This window comes from Pimephales promelas, chromosome 24, assembly GCF_988280905.1.
Source record: "Pimephales promelas chromosome 24, fPimPro1.hap1.1, whole genome shotgun sequence".
NCBI lineage: Eukaryota > Metazoa > Chordata > Actinopteri > Cypriniformes > Leuciscidae > Pimephales > Pimephales promelas.
The window spans coordinates 20,314,864-20,329,545 of record NC_142792.1 but is presented as its reverse complement, the minus strand read 5'-3'; the positions used below and the strand labels follow the sequence as shown (position 1 = coordinate 20,329,545).

Here is a 14,682-nt window from a genome sequence, read left to right as displayed (position 1 = left end):
ATCACTTGCATCGGTCTGTACTTTAAAAGAAGAATCAAAGTTAGGAGTACATAAAACAGGTGCTCTAGTGAGTTCATCTTTGATGAGGTCAAATGAACGCTGACAGTCATCTGTCCACTTCCACCTCACTTCTTTCTTCTTCAACGCATGCAAGGGCGCGGTTTTAGTGGAGAAGTCAGAAATAAACCGATGATACCAAGCCGCCAGGCCTAGAAATCGTTGTAACTGTTTTAAAGACTTGGGAGTTGGGAATGTTCTGATCGCATCCACTTTGTCCGAGTTCACCTTGACTCCATCCACTGTGATGGTATGACCTAAATAGTCAAGTGATGAACATATGAACCTACATTTCTTGAGGTTAAGCGTGAGACCGGCCTTGTGCAGACTATGAAACACTTGTTTGAGATGGTGCAGGTGTGTTTGGATATCTGGTGAGTATACAATAATGTCATCGATATAGACCATGCAACATTTGTTCTTGTGCTCTCTGAGAACTTGCTCCATCAGCCGTTGGAAAGATGCTGCGGCGTTTTTAAGGCCAAAGGGAAGACACAAGAATTCATATAGCCCTGAAGCAGTAATGAAAGCAGTCTTTTCCACACTTGCAGAATCCATTTCAACTTGCCAGTATCCGCTCTTTAGGTCCAGCGTGCTGAATACTTTGGCTCCTTGGAGAGAATCTAGAATATCCGTGATTTGAGGCATCGGATAAGCGTCGAGGTGAGTTTTTGCATTAAGGCCACGGTAATCAACGCAAAACCGGGCTCCTCCATCTTTCTTATCTACGACCACCACAGGTGAAGCCCACGGAGACGTGGAAGGTCTGATGATTTTTAGTTGAAGCAACTCCTTAATCTGTTCTTCAATAAAATCATTCTTAGTTCTTGAAACTCTGTAAGGTCTCTTCCTTAACGGGAGTTCATCAACTGTTTTAATCTCATGCTTAATGAAGTTCGTCCGACCTAGCTTACGGGTACATACTGAAGGCCAATCACACATGACAGCTTTCAATTGATCCTTTACCTCATTTGAGGCATGTGAGTTTTCCACTGCTTGATCAAACAGCTTCAACATCTCTTCATTTTGCACCATTCCATTATCTCCTTGTGCAGCATAGAACTGAACAGCAGCATGCTCGGGCATTTTATTAAAACACATAGGATGACCAGAGTTAACGTCAGGCATGAATATACGTGAAGCATTAAAATCAATAGTTAGCTTGGCTTCTTTGAGGAAATCCAATCCCAAGATGACAGGAACGGCCAAGCTTTCATCGTTCATCACATAAAACGTGACTTCATGTTTTACTCCGTATATTTCACATTCCCAAAGTATTTTACCCTGAGTTTTCTGACTCTGGCCATTAGCGAGCATGAACGTTTGAGCACTTCTGGTCAATTGCTCATCCCTCCTCCTCAGTCTCTGCCATACTTTATGTTGCAACAAAGAAAAGGTGCTTCCTGTATCAATTACTGCATTGAAGTACGAATGATTTAAAATTATAGGAGCTTGTAGTACATTGTTACATTGCGAGCTAAACGTGGGATCAATAAACATGAGACGATTCGGTTGATCCTTTCCACTTGAAGATTTTTTCTTCTGCTCCTCATCTTTACCTTGACTCCATCTTCTCTTGCTCTCCACCCAGTCCTTCTCTATTTGTGTGCCGAGACGAACCAGATCATCAATTGTTTTTACTGTTCCCCTCAACAGTGAAGCCAAGCGAGGATTGCAGTTTCTCAAAGTTGCTTGTACAAGCTCCTCTTCAGACATTCTAGGGTTAATCTTTAGTGACATAGCTCGGTAGTTGAAAGCAAAGTCTCTTACACTTTCGTTAACTCTTTGTCTGTAATTTGCCAACTTCTGAGCAGCCACTTCCTGGTGATCTTCATTCAAAAATGAAAAAAGGAACTTCTCTTTGAACGCGGTCCACCCTGTAATATTTTGCTTCTCTGCTCTCCACCAACTCTTTGCAGTTCCTTTCAGACTTACTGATAATGCTGCTAACAATTCTTCATGATGCAGAGGTCTCAGTTCTTTATACTCTTCAAAACGGTCGATGAAATCTATAGGGTCTTCTGAATCAAAATTGCTAAAAGTTGGCAATTCCAGCTTAACAGTAGGTAGGGGAGATGATGAAGAAAGATATGTTACTTGCTTTGTGGCATCTTGTGAAACAGAAGCAATCTGGGATGGTGTTTGAGACTTATGAGAAGTAGCAGTGCTAGAATATACTGGAGTGGACATGATGGGCTTAATAGCTTTGAATTGTTGATCTAGCTGTTTATCTCGCCGCTTTAAACAATCCACAATGCTCTGACTCAATTCATCAACTCTGGTATAACATTGCTTTTTAACCCGATCCAGCTCTCTCTGAAAACCGTAGTTAATCCTGTCTTCCCAGGCCTTAAACTCCGTATCCATTGATTCTGTGGTGACAAGTTCACTGACTCGGTGCTCAAGATCAGCCAGATGTTCTTCAATACTGCTCATGCGTTGATTTTTTTGTTCATTGTCTAACTGCAGTTCTTCTTGGTAAAACTCAGGTGGAGGAGGGGGTAATGGGAAGTCGACAGATCTAACAACATGCTCATCACTCTGCTCTGGAAACACCTCTCTTTCTTCCTCTGAATCTAAATACAACTCACTAAAAGTGTCTATAAGATTCGCTACAGAGCTTCTGCGACGAACAAAAGCTCCATCTGAATAATCAATGATTGGTGTGCCCTCTTCCATAGCTAGTTTATGATACTTGCTTATGAAGGGATTTCAGTACCGTCGAAATTTATATTTAATACAAGGGATTCCTTAAAAGTTTAAATTAGTCCCTGTTCGGGCGCCATTCTGTAACACCCCTCTTTCTTCCTCTGGTGTTACTCTGAGGAGGTTCAACAGAATTTCGACTGGTACTGAAATAAAACCACTTCACTCAACAAATATAAATTTTTCTATTTTATTTCACACGTGCCTATAATTGCCCCAACAATAAACAATATAAAGAAACCAACAGTCTTTGTCTCCTTGTAAATCAAACCACCATATAGACAACTTATCATCAGTGTCCAGCCTTTGGAGGAGTTGAAATGAGGATGGTGAATGAATGAGTATGACCCAGTGGATTTTTGAGATCGACGCAATGATATTATCCAATTATCCAGTATGAGTATGAGGTGAAGATTGAAAAGTTGGTGCCTTTGCTACAATGTACTGAAATCCAGCTTCCAACATCTCTTTTCCAGTAGACATGAAATAGATCAGCCAAACGAAGCAAAACAACAAGAGTGGGTTGACACTATGGTGATTAGTGTCTAATCATAACAAGTCCTTTCTACAAAAGAAAACAAAACAGCTAACATCAGACCTTTTTCCATTACAATTACATCCAGCGATTTGCAGTTATTATATACTCACATTTGAGCATAAACTCATTGAGTTCTCAAACCAGGACTTCAAATGGGTAAAGCAGGTAGCAAACAAGAAGAACCATGCGGTTTCCCTCTACCAAACTGAACTGACTTCTTCAATGGTTATCAGGCTTATATCTAGTAGCCACCACTCACTAGTGCCCTCACATGGCAATTAGAGGTACTACTTGACCCAGGTAACTTTCCTGATAAGTCAGAAAGTACAAACTAAAAACTCATGTAACATTTAAACCGTTACAAGCTTTCCAGGGTGTTCGACATTGACTGAACAGAAAAAACGAACCAAAGATATCCATGTCAAAGAAGGCAGAGCCTTCAGAAATTGCATGCGTGAAAGGGCTTTTTCAGTTCTATCAATCTAAAAAAGAAAAGGAAGTCTTCTCTTATAGCTACTTGTTGATTCGATATGACACTGCTTGACCATGCTGAACATTATGTATTAGGCAAGTGGGCAGAGAGAAGTCTTTTATACTATTATGGCTGTTTGACCACATTAACCACATGGGTGTCTACGAAAGCAATCTGATTGAATCGCGTTTTCGATTTACTTATAAAAGTTGTCAAGTGGAGAAGCCCAAAATGTTCTTTCTTTATGTGGCGTTGTCCACTTGTGATTGGATCGACAAAAATGAATACATTCGCTACACAAACTTACTTATACTGAAAAAAATGAATTAAAGCCAGCCAAGATAGAGATAAATCACAACTTCCGCTATGCAGTGTGCCTCCCCCAAAAAATGTAATGATATTTATGAATGAATAAATCACTTTATTGAAGAAGTGTGCCTTAGAGAATGTGCAGCATAAAGTGAACTGATTTATCCATCAACTAACCAGTTTTTCCTGTGATCCATGTCTTATTAGAAAGCGTTCCACTCCTGGTGCTGACTGACACCTGGTAGGTCTTTCCAGGACTCAGATTGTCAAACATCACATCTGTACTATCAGGGGACAGGGCTTTCTCAGTAGAGTTTGAACCAGGTAATGCCAGACTGACAAGGTAACTGTCCACATCACCAAAGGCTTTATCCCACAGAACCCTGAGGGTGGTCTGGTTGTCAGTGTTCCCCACACGTAGGTTAGAGACAGCAGCTGGTACTGTACAGAAAGAGGTAGAGAGAGAGATTTATTTCAAATGATTTGATTTGCTTCAATTTCAAATTTCTTTTCAGTTATTTTACCAAGTCTCTTTGTCAGTTTAGTTTTTCAATTAATTTTAATTTTTAATATTTATTTTAGTCTATCAGTATGTTTTAGTCTTTATTTGTATTTCTATTTGAGTAAACAGTTACTTGGCAGGGTACAGTAGTCCAGATTACACACAGATCTGGTATAGTGTATTCCTATTGGCATGCAACCTACAGCTTTATTGAATATTTGAATATTGAATTGTGGACTTTTAAACGTTGAAATGATAAAGAACTTATGTATTTTTATAAATATTTAACCCTTTAAAGGGATAGTTCACCCAAAAATGACAATAATGTCATCCTTTACACACCCTCAAGTCATTTTAAACCTGTAAGACCTTCTTTTGAGGAACACAAAAAAAAAGGTTAATGTCTCTCGTTTTACAAACATAGGAGTATTTACTCAAGATTTATTGAAGAACTGATGGGATCGTTTGATAATATTTGATATTTTTTGCAACACTGTATTTCAGTTTTTTACTGTCTTTTTACTGTCTTTTATAAATACTTCAAATTAATTGATATAACTCAAATCAAAAATCTGTAGTACAACAAACTGACGGTATTAGACGCACAAACAAAAGTCATTTTTTAGAAAGAGACCAGGAACTAACCCAGACAGTACCCTAACTAAGATGTGCTAGTGTAATATACAATAAAAAACAAAACAAAAGATTTGTATATATATATATATATATATATATAAAGAATGTTTAAAGATTTGCTGTCAGGATCTTACTGAGTGGGAATGAACTGTGAGTTCCAAACCTGATTTTTGTGCATATCAGATTAAAATCCAAGATTTTGCGAATGTGAACACGCAAAACATGAAATTAAGAGTAGCGTCAGCTCTGGCACAGACTGATCTCATGAAATGGCATGTGTATGACACGCCAATTCATATTTCCATTTTTGGCGCGCTATCAACAATCGCTTGATTTTTGCGCAACAAAAATAATCGCTTTTCAGCGTGTTTATGAACGCCGTTGACTTAACGTTACATTATTGTAGCCTATATATAAATCTATGACCTAACCCAACAACGTCCCTAAACCTACCCGTCACTGCTGGGGTTAATACCATTTACCATAATACCATGAGTCTTCCCCTACCATCCTAGGAAAAAAAAAATATCGCTCCCCAGATGTAGATCTACATTTTGCTTTGTTTCGCTTGGACATTTAACGGTGCGTACATACACGCGGAATCACTCGGACACTTAACGGCGTAGATGTACGCGCATACACCCGGATAGCTCAAAATGCGTATAGATAACACGCCACTTGACTTAAAAGTGGCGTGTATGTTTACTTAAAAGTCATGATGTCATGTTGCCTGGCAGGTCACGTTAGTCAAGCTCGCATTAGCTGACACCCATCTGATCCACGTCTACCTATAGGAATACGACACCTATCACATACAATAAGCTCCTTCAGTATTATCAGCATCGATCTCAGGAGCAAATTACCCTCCTCCATCCCCAGCCTGCATGGATGCGCAAAACCATACCGCCATTCCAAACTGTATGCAATTGCCAGTCATATTTGACGATAGATGTCCTGACAGAGGACAAATCTGTTTCGAGTTACATTCATAGGTGGTTTGAAATCTAATTCAACTGGCATTTCTGGAAATCTGTTTCAGTCTTAATGGTCTGATTGGATTTGTCATGGTTTATCAGATGAGTTTTTATAGGAAACATGCCGAAAGTCGCTGCAGAAATGAGGTTGTGTTGTTGCAGAGTGCTGGACGAGCAGAAAATTAATATATATATGTTTTGAAACCGGAGAAGACGAGAGAACGGAAAAACGCCATGGATACCAGCCGCCTACAGTTCTTCCAAGCATTGTGGCTACACATTGTCATGTTGTAAATGAGACAACAGATCTGTACAAGTTCCTCCATTTATGGTTGTTGTTGTTGTTTTGGCATATACCTTCCAACGCATAGAAAACAATACATGCACACACAAATAAAATCTGAAAAGTTGCAAAACACAATTTTTAGATCAGATTTCAATCGAATACACACATATTCTTAATTGGACTGACAGTGGGAACATAGCCTTAGTCAGTCAAATAACACGGCACACAGATTCACAAAATTTAGGAATTTATAATTGCAACATGTCTTATGATTGACACAGCATGACATAATGTGGCATAACACAAGTGGACAAACGTGACCTTTCAGTGCTCAAAACAGGAAAGGGTGTTAACATATCTGCTTAAAATACAGCAGAGGAATTCATACAGGCACAGATATTTGAGCACAGCATATGTATTTAAAAAAAAATAATTGTTCGTATGTTATTTCATTTATTATTAGATGATCCAATACAAAATACCTGTTTGTGCTTGTCTAGATGCTGAATTCTGTAGCTCTCCAACCTCGGTAATGATAGTGATGTTGTAGAGTCGCCCAGAAATAAGCCCTTTTATTGTATAAGATGTGGTCGTGTTCGCAAATGTTGCATTCCAGATTGAACCCAAGCCATTGCTGTCTATGAGCATGATTTGATATCCCTCTGTTTTGCCTGGACCAGGCTGCCATGAAACTTCCAGGCTGTTCACATCCCCAGAAACCCAGAGATTGTCCACTGCCGAAGGTCCTAAACAAAAATAAATAAATAAATAAATGAAATTTATAATTATTGTAATTAATTGCATCAAAATTTCTCAATCTGTCTGTGATAGACAGGGACTGTCTGTGTAATGTGTGTATGTATATATATATATATATATATATATATATAAAGAGAGAGAGAGAGAGAGAGAGAGAGAGAGAGAGAGAGAAATATAATACACGTTTAAACTTATCTGTCACAGTCAGAGGAGTGAGGTTTTACTTGCACAGCAACTACTAGTTGGCCTCCGTTACACTATGTCTGTGTTGGACTTGGACTAACTGGGACTGGTCATGGAGCTTGCATATTTACTGCTCTATTGTTGGTTTGCTTCTATTGCTCTGCTTGGAAGCATTGGATACAAGCGTCCACTAAATTATTAAATGTAATTTTATACTTTAAATCTTGCATTCACGTTGCTAATTAGGGTCCTCATACCAAATAAACACACAGTTAGTTTGTGGTCATCAGCTTTTTTGCCTCAGACAGACATTATCGTAACAGTCCTTCTAATATAGTGCTCTCTGTGAGAACTCTGTTACACAGAAAGGAAAGGTGTGGACTTAGTAGGTCCTGCTGTGAATTATTCTCAGTGAAAGCAACGGAATGTCTAACAACCTATATGTGAAAACACGATAGCACAGCTCTTTGCTTTTTTAAAGAAAGCTCTTCCTGAGGTTTTGTTGAAAGGGTATTGTGAGAGAACAGGATAAGAAACCATTAAGGTTGAAGGTCACATTCAGGCAACCTCTTCTAATGACTTTTTTCACTCTCTTTCACCTTGAGAACCATGGGTGTATCATAGATCACATACCAATACACCCATTTTAAGAGTCAAGATTTTTTTCAATTGCTCAAGACTAAAAAGCTAAATAGAATAGCTAATAAATAGCTAAAATAGAAAATGAAAATAACACCCCAACCATTGTTTTTGTTTTAATCATGTAAATCTGTACAAAAGGAGCTTCTGTCTAGTATCACTGGAGATATATTTGGACCATCTATAGATCTGTTTTCCCCAGAACTAACTCCAAGTGTCTATAAGCCAGCCAGATTTACTAAACAGGGCAAAAAGTGCAGATGGGAATGCAAAGTTATGCGGGTGATCTACTGACGATGCACAAATTAAAGAGCAAAGAGCAATAAATGCAAAAGAGCAGCGCAAATTAGTGTTTAAGACTTTTTTTGGGAAATAAATAAGTGAACAAATACCAGCAAATTGACTAGTGGAAACCTTGCATAATTCATCATGCGTGATTCATTTAAATACTCTTCTCCTATAAATTTTACTACTGAAATGAAAACTCCTACGGATGCATAAGGTCAGCCCCCCAAAACAACCCTGTCCACTCCTTATCAGCGCTAATTTCTCACTGTTTGTCTTTAGTAAATCCTAACTGTAATATTTGAACACCAAAGAGGGCTTGTGCTGGCGCAATCTGTTAGTACAGTAAATCTGGTCCTTTGCCAATGACATAGTGTGATAGTAACACTTTAATTTGAACATTACTTTACTCACTTACTTTGATATGTTGTTCTCAATTGCAATAATACGTTTAGCCTAAGAGTCCAAATAAATTTGAGGGCCACTTTACATTATATAAGTCTCACTGTAATCAGACTGACCTCTGAGAGCTAGTCTTTGTCTATATTAGAACAAAAGAACAATAAGCCGGATGGGAGGGGGAGAACAGTCTGAAAGAACTGACCTACAGTCAAACTCCTGTTTTGGAATTTAGCCCAGACACGTATACAACGGCACATTATCAGTGCAATCCAACCTTTCCTCGTATTTAGAGAAGCTTTTGACACTTAGCCATTTGGATTTCTCCATCACATATATAACTCTAGATTTACATAATCGGGGTACACACAGTTTAAAGTTTTTTAAATACCATCAGTGAAATGTCCAATATATTTAAGTTCATTGTTGTTTACTTTTTATAAAATTATATAATTAAGCAATATCACACAATCAAGAGCATTGTTGTTCTGATAATCAACTGTGATTTGGAAATACAGATACAATCGACCACAGATAATCATAACAGCACTGATATTCATAGTATAATTGTGATGAGTGAGATATTACTTATTAGACAATAAACTAGTTCAATAAATAAGTTAACATTGAATACTTTTCATTTTAAAAGGAATATTGCCAGAATATTGCCTAAATTTGCTTTACCACTGAAAATAGTTCCAAATTTCAGCTGCTTATTGACATCTATTCCACCTTATGACACAATGAACAGCATTGTTTTACAGGTGTTTTAATACAAAATTTTATTTTAAAAAAATTGTTTGGTTTTTTTTAAAACTGTAGCGGTATTTATGGACAACTGAATTTCTCCAATGGATCAATGTAGACGAACGTCCCAAGTCATTTTTGAGAGTCGTTCTTGGCTAGATTTCAGGGTGTGGTGTTTAACCAGGGAGGTATTTCACAAAGAAGATTATGCAACACACATAAGCCGCAATAGCAATTTATTCTCCAAAACATTACCTGCACTAGAGCAGGGTTGGGTTACTTTAGACTAGAGGTTTAGAGTGCTGCAGGAATGAAGTATTTTGTAATGCCAAAACTCATAAACGAGTTCACACTTCTTGTTCCATCTTCCTGAAGTCAATGGGTTTTTCCTTAAATGTCTGAAATAAGGTATGTGGCTCACACATTTTATTCTACAACAAAATAAATCAGCAATACACCCTTGAGATTTTTTTAAATAGCTTTTACTTGTCTTAAAAAGGGAGGTTTTTAATAAGTGTCTTAATACAACATTAAGTGTCAGGATGGTTTCAGGATTCTCTGGAATTTCTTCTGGAGAGTAGAGGCTGCTTTCACATTTGTCATCCCTTCACAATAGGAGATGGATAACTCAAACTGTGTGAAGAAGAGGGCCCATCTTTCCTGGGGTCAATGGCTTCTCAGAGATACTCTCCATTTCAGTGATCGATGGTGGCCAATGGCATAATTTTGCTCTGCTATGTAGAGTTTTTTGGAAAAGAAGATGCATGGATGGAGTTGGGAAGGTTTACCCTGCTGCTGAGACCAGACGGCCCCCATGCAGGTTGTAGAAGCATCCACATGAACCACAAAAGATTAATCAGGATAAACTAAGATGTGGAGGCCTTCTTGGGTCCAGTACAGAGACTTGGGCTGTAGGTATCACAAAGACAATCAGGGAATAGAAAAGGCAGTCAGGGAGGCATTGGGTACCCTACTTCAAGAATTCACCATTGGGGCAGACAGGACAGTATTGTGTTTAATGAGCCATGGTGCCCCAGGAAGATGATGTTCTCCATGTGAAGACAGCCTACTTGCATTTGGATGGGTCCCACACAATTAGAGACAGCGCCACAGACAAAGATTTTACAATTTTGGACTGAACCTTGTTGGAGGTTTCAATGGACCTCTTTTTGAGGTTGAGATGGCAGAAGAGTTCCCCGGAAATGAAGTTTCTGGCTGACCCAGAGTCGAGGAGGGCTGAGAATTAAGATATCAAAGGCAAAGAGATGTACTGACGTTAGGACAGGTTGCAAACCTCACCAAGGTGTGCAGTGGTCGATTGGGACACAACTCCTAATGTGATATCACAATGATGTGTCCCCCTGAGCTAGAGACAAGGTCAGCTGTCTTGAGTGCCAGGATGAAATGGCTGGCTGTGTGATAGGGAGGACTGGGGTTGGAGAGTCTTCCAGGCAGTTTTTCATACAATCATCACTCAGATGGATAATTGGATAAAGCCCTCTTGTTTGATTTAGTCATCGTATGCAGAGAGATGCAGCCAAAATTTCAGTTTAAGCCCTAGGAAGTAAGTGGTGAGAAGAATTTGTTCCAACCAATGGAAGCTGCTAGGGTTGAAACTTCATAGTCAGTAATTGAACTTTTCCCTGATGTAATTGGTAAAGTTTTTCACTTAAACAAAGCCCAGAAAGCTATCGAGTGATTTCATAACAGGTCCAGCTTGTTGGCAGATTGTTGCTGCCCATTGCAGCACTCTTAGCGGAAGTAGTGACAGGATGAACAAAATCTTAACCCATTCAGTAGGGAAACGATGAGACTGCATCTCTAAGACGAGATGAAACTTACAGGATATTTATGACCTCTGTAATGGATCATAACTAAAATTTATTTTCCTTGCAGGAATAACATTTTTATGCTTTTGAAACCTAAATGTTTATATTATTTTTATATTTTTTAATATAAAACATATATTTTTATACATTTTTATATTTTTTATATTATTTATACATTTATTTATGTGTTTAATTATATTATATTTGTAACCTACCTTTAGCTTTTTACTTCTGCCAATTATATTTCGGCTTCAAAGTTCATGCAAGATTATCATCTTAAACAAAACGTATAAGAATCGAATAAACTTTTGTTTATTCGATTCTCATTTTCTGCATTTTCTTATTTTCTTTTGTTGAGGGACTTATGGGGCAATGCTAACTTTCGGGTTGGCCTACAAAAACATGTCATCACTGCAGAATTATATGCTGTGCACGTGTATCCAATAGATGGAACACCAGAGAGTGTGACAGATTTCACACAATATAGTTATAAATCAGTATAGAAAATAAAGCAATGCTTTTTCCACTCTACTATTTATTTATTTTACTTCTCAACTAAACATTGTGGATCTACATTCAAAAGTTTTGTTTTCTATATAATGTATCTCTCTAATAAAAATACATGTGATACATCTCATCCTACAACAAACGTGAAGCGAAATGGCTAAACATAATCAAATAAACTTTATATATACATATATATATATACAATATGAGTTAACAGTAATGAAAAACTTAATAAATATTGAAAGACCAAAAAAATATTTGGGTCCCACTTCATAAGTGTCGTTACTATGTACTAATATTCATTTGATAGTCGTCAAGTCAAGTCATCCTAATTTATATAGCGCTATATAGCGTAGATTGTCTCAAAGCAGCTTTACAGAGATAAACATATAATTTAAGGTAGTAGAGATTGGTTTGGTTTTATAGCGGTTCTTGAATAATGTTATTTTCCAGCTAAAGTCAGTTTTGATTGATTCACTTCTGTCAAAATTATCTTTTGTTATTAAATTAGGGGCCACTAAGATGACACCGTTCTCTTTAAACAGACTTTAAACGCAAACCTGTGATGGCGTTCACATGCGCATTAAGAATTGATTCTATAGTAATGTGCATTAGAATATATGTGTGCAGGTTTGTAATTCCCCACAAACCATGCCTAAACAAACTAATTGTCTTTTTAATATTAATACAGAATTTTATCACTACCGAAATTTCACAACGCTTTTTCTGTAGAGTGGTATAGGGATCCTCCATAAGGAGAGGCTAGTTGGCATTTCAGCACTGCGATACAGTATAATGCGTTATGATAGTCACACTTATTTTGAAGCTATATATTTTTACATTGTACTTACATTTAAAAATACCTGCAAGTAATTACAGCTCTATTTAATTTCTATAGTTAAAATCAAGAAAAGTAGAAGAAAGTATGTCTGTTACTGTATTTGAGTATGGATCATGATGTTTAAATGGATTCTTCAGTTTTCAGATTTAATGGCCTTTCCTTTAAAATCACCAGTGCTTTGTTTTATCCCATCTCTACTCATAAGTATTGTCACATAGGGAAAAAACATCACCCATCTTCTCAATAAAGAACTTGATTTGAGAAATCATTCATGAGCTACACATGCAGGTTTACTGTTTAGAGGTTTGTTCAGTGAAAATCAATAATAGTGATTTTTGACTATCAGACAGAAAATTATGTAAGGAAGCATGATTCTTACTAGTTGGAAGGGAGACACTGTGTTCAGCCTGTCGGTTTTCCCCCAACTTTGCCGTTATATCCAGGTGATGCCATGTTCCAGGATCTAAATTCTCAGTTTTGCACTCAAAATGTGAGGAATGTTCCTGGTCTTGATGACAATCTTTCGAGTCATTGTGTCTCTCCCTGACAGAAACTGTGTATTTGCACTTCACATCTTCGTTATCCAGCATGATGCGTATGGAGTCTGTGGTAGAAATGGCTTTTACAACTTTGATGCTACATTCCCATGTGTCTGCCACCATGGTACTCTGCAAACAAAAGATTTTTTTTTTACTTGGCTGATAAAATAGCAAACAAGAAGTCACATATACAGAAAAGTATTTTTGTAAGAAATCAGGTTTAGTTTAGTTAGACTTACCAATATTCCACATGCTACCCAAATGGCTACATGAATGGCTTTGCTTCCCAGCATTGTTATTGTTGGTTTTTAAGAGTTTTTTTTTTTGTTTAATACACAGAAATCCAGTTGAAAAAGTCACATTATTCCTTGGTGTATAATCCAGGAGTTCTTTTAAAGTACTTTTCTGCAAAATCCAGTCTGGAGAACCTCCGTGGGAACTGCTCACTTTCACTCATTAGACCACAACAATCAGGAATGTGTAAAGGAAAACAATTCTGTCTCCAAAGGATATCCTCAATCAAAAGTCTACAGAAGCTTTGTTTTTGGTAGTCCAGTGGAGACGCGTTGTACAGTCTGTCCGAAGGCCATTTTTTATGCCTAAAATACCCTAAATTTACTAGAGTAGTTCTTAAAAATATGACCGAAAATGCATTTCTTCAACAAACATAGACCCTCAGCTAAAAGCTTTTTAGATCATAAATGCCAGTGAATTGGAACTTTTTCTGGAACAATAGATGTCAATGACTTTGGGCTCCATGAACACTCAATACAGCCCAGCCCCACTTCCTTCCTGTGTCCTCATTGCTCCTGCAGAAGGATGTGTTGAAGAGAAAACTCATCTAATTATAGGTTTATACACGTTCTTCTGTCAGGATTAATGTAAATTATTTTGTATTTTTTCTTTATATTGTATTTTTTTTATTACATTTACAATATAGCTAACAATATAATCCAAATATAAATGAGGGTCAAGGTAGTGTTGTATCAAGACCACCTAAACCGAGACTAAGTCAAGATCAAGACCAGAATGTTTTGAGACCAAGACCAAGGCAGTGTGAGACCGAGTCTAGACTATACCAGATCAGCACTCTTTAAATTCATATGAAATATCCTAATAAAGTCATAATAAAATAAAAAGTCGTTGCAGAGGTGAATTGTGTGTGTTGGAATTTTCCTTTGGTTTCGATGAGCAAAGAAATACAAACACTGAGGTTCTGAAATTAACATCTTTGTTCAAAGCTTATTTTTCATGCACCCACCTAAGACATTGCGATTTTTGTGCATGCAAAAATGTCAAAAATTCAACATGTAAAATGCAATAATATTAATAATATTAATAATAATAATAATAGAAAATCTGTAAATACCAAAGATATATTGAAGTCTGTGAACTCAGTTTCAATATTGACGTCTGTGAACTTTGGCGCTGTTTTAAAACATAACAAACAAACTGCAATGACAAAATACTCCTA

At 37.3% G+C, this 14,682-nt stretch overlaps 1 protein-coding gene across 2 annotated transcripts in view; it reads right to left on the bottom strand.

Annotated features, from left to right (window-relative positions):
- ptprb (protein tyrosine phosphatase receptor type b) overlaps nucleotides 1-13,935 on the bottom strand; it is a 75,756-nt gene extending 61,821 nt beyond the window's left edge. Inside the window, exons 1-4 of one of the 2 annotated variants that reach the window (XM_089127114.1) lie at nucleotides 13,448-13,935; nucleotides 13,049-13,337; nucleotides 6,963-7,226; nucleotides 4,260-4,523 (exon numbers count right to left, since the gene is read on the bottom strand). In XM_089127114.1, the coding sequence (XP_088983240.1) occupies nucleotides 4,260-4,523; nucleotides 6,963-7,226; nucleotides 13,049-13,337; nucleotides 13,448-13,501 (871 nt within the window). In that variant the 5' untranslated portion in view covers nucleotides 13,502-13,935. The remainder of the gene's footprint in view (nucleotides 1-4,259; nucleotides 4,524-6,962; nucleotides 7,227-13,048; nucleotides 13,338-13,447) is intronic. The other variant, XM_089127113.1, reaches the window with a different exon arrangement.
- Between the last annotated feature and the right edge of the window lie 747 nt (nucleotides 13,936-14,682).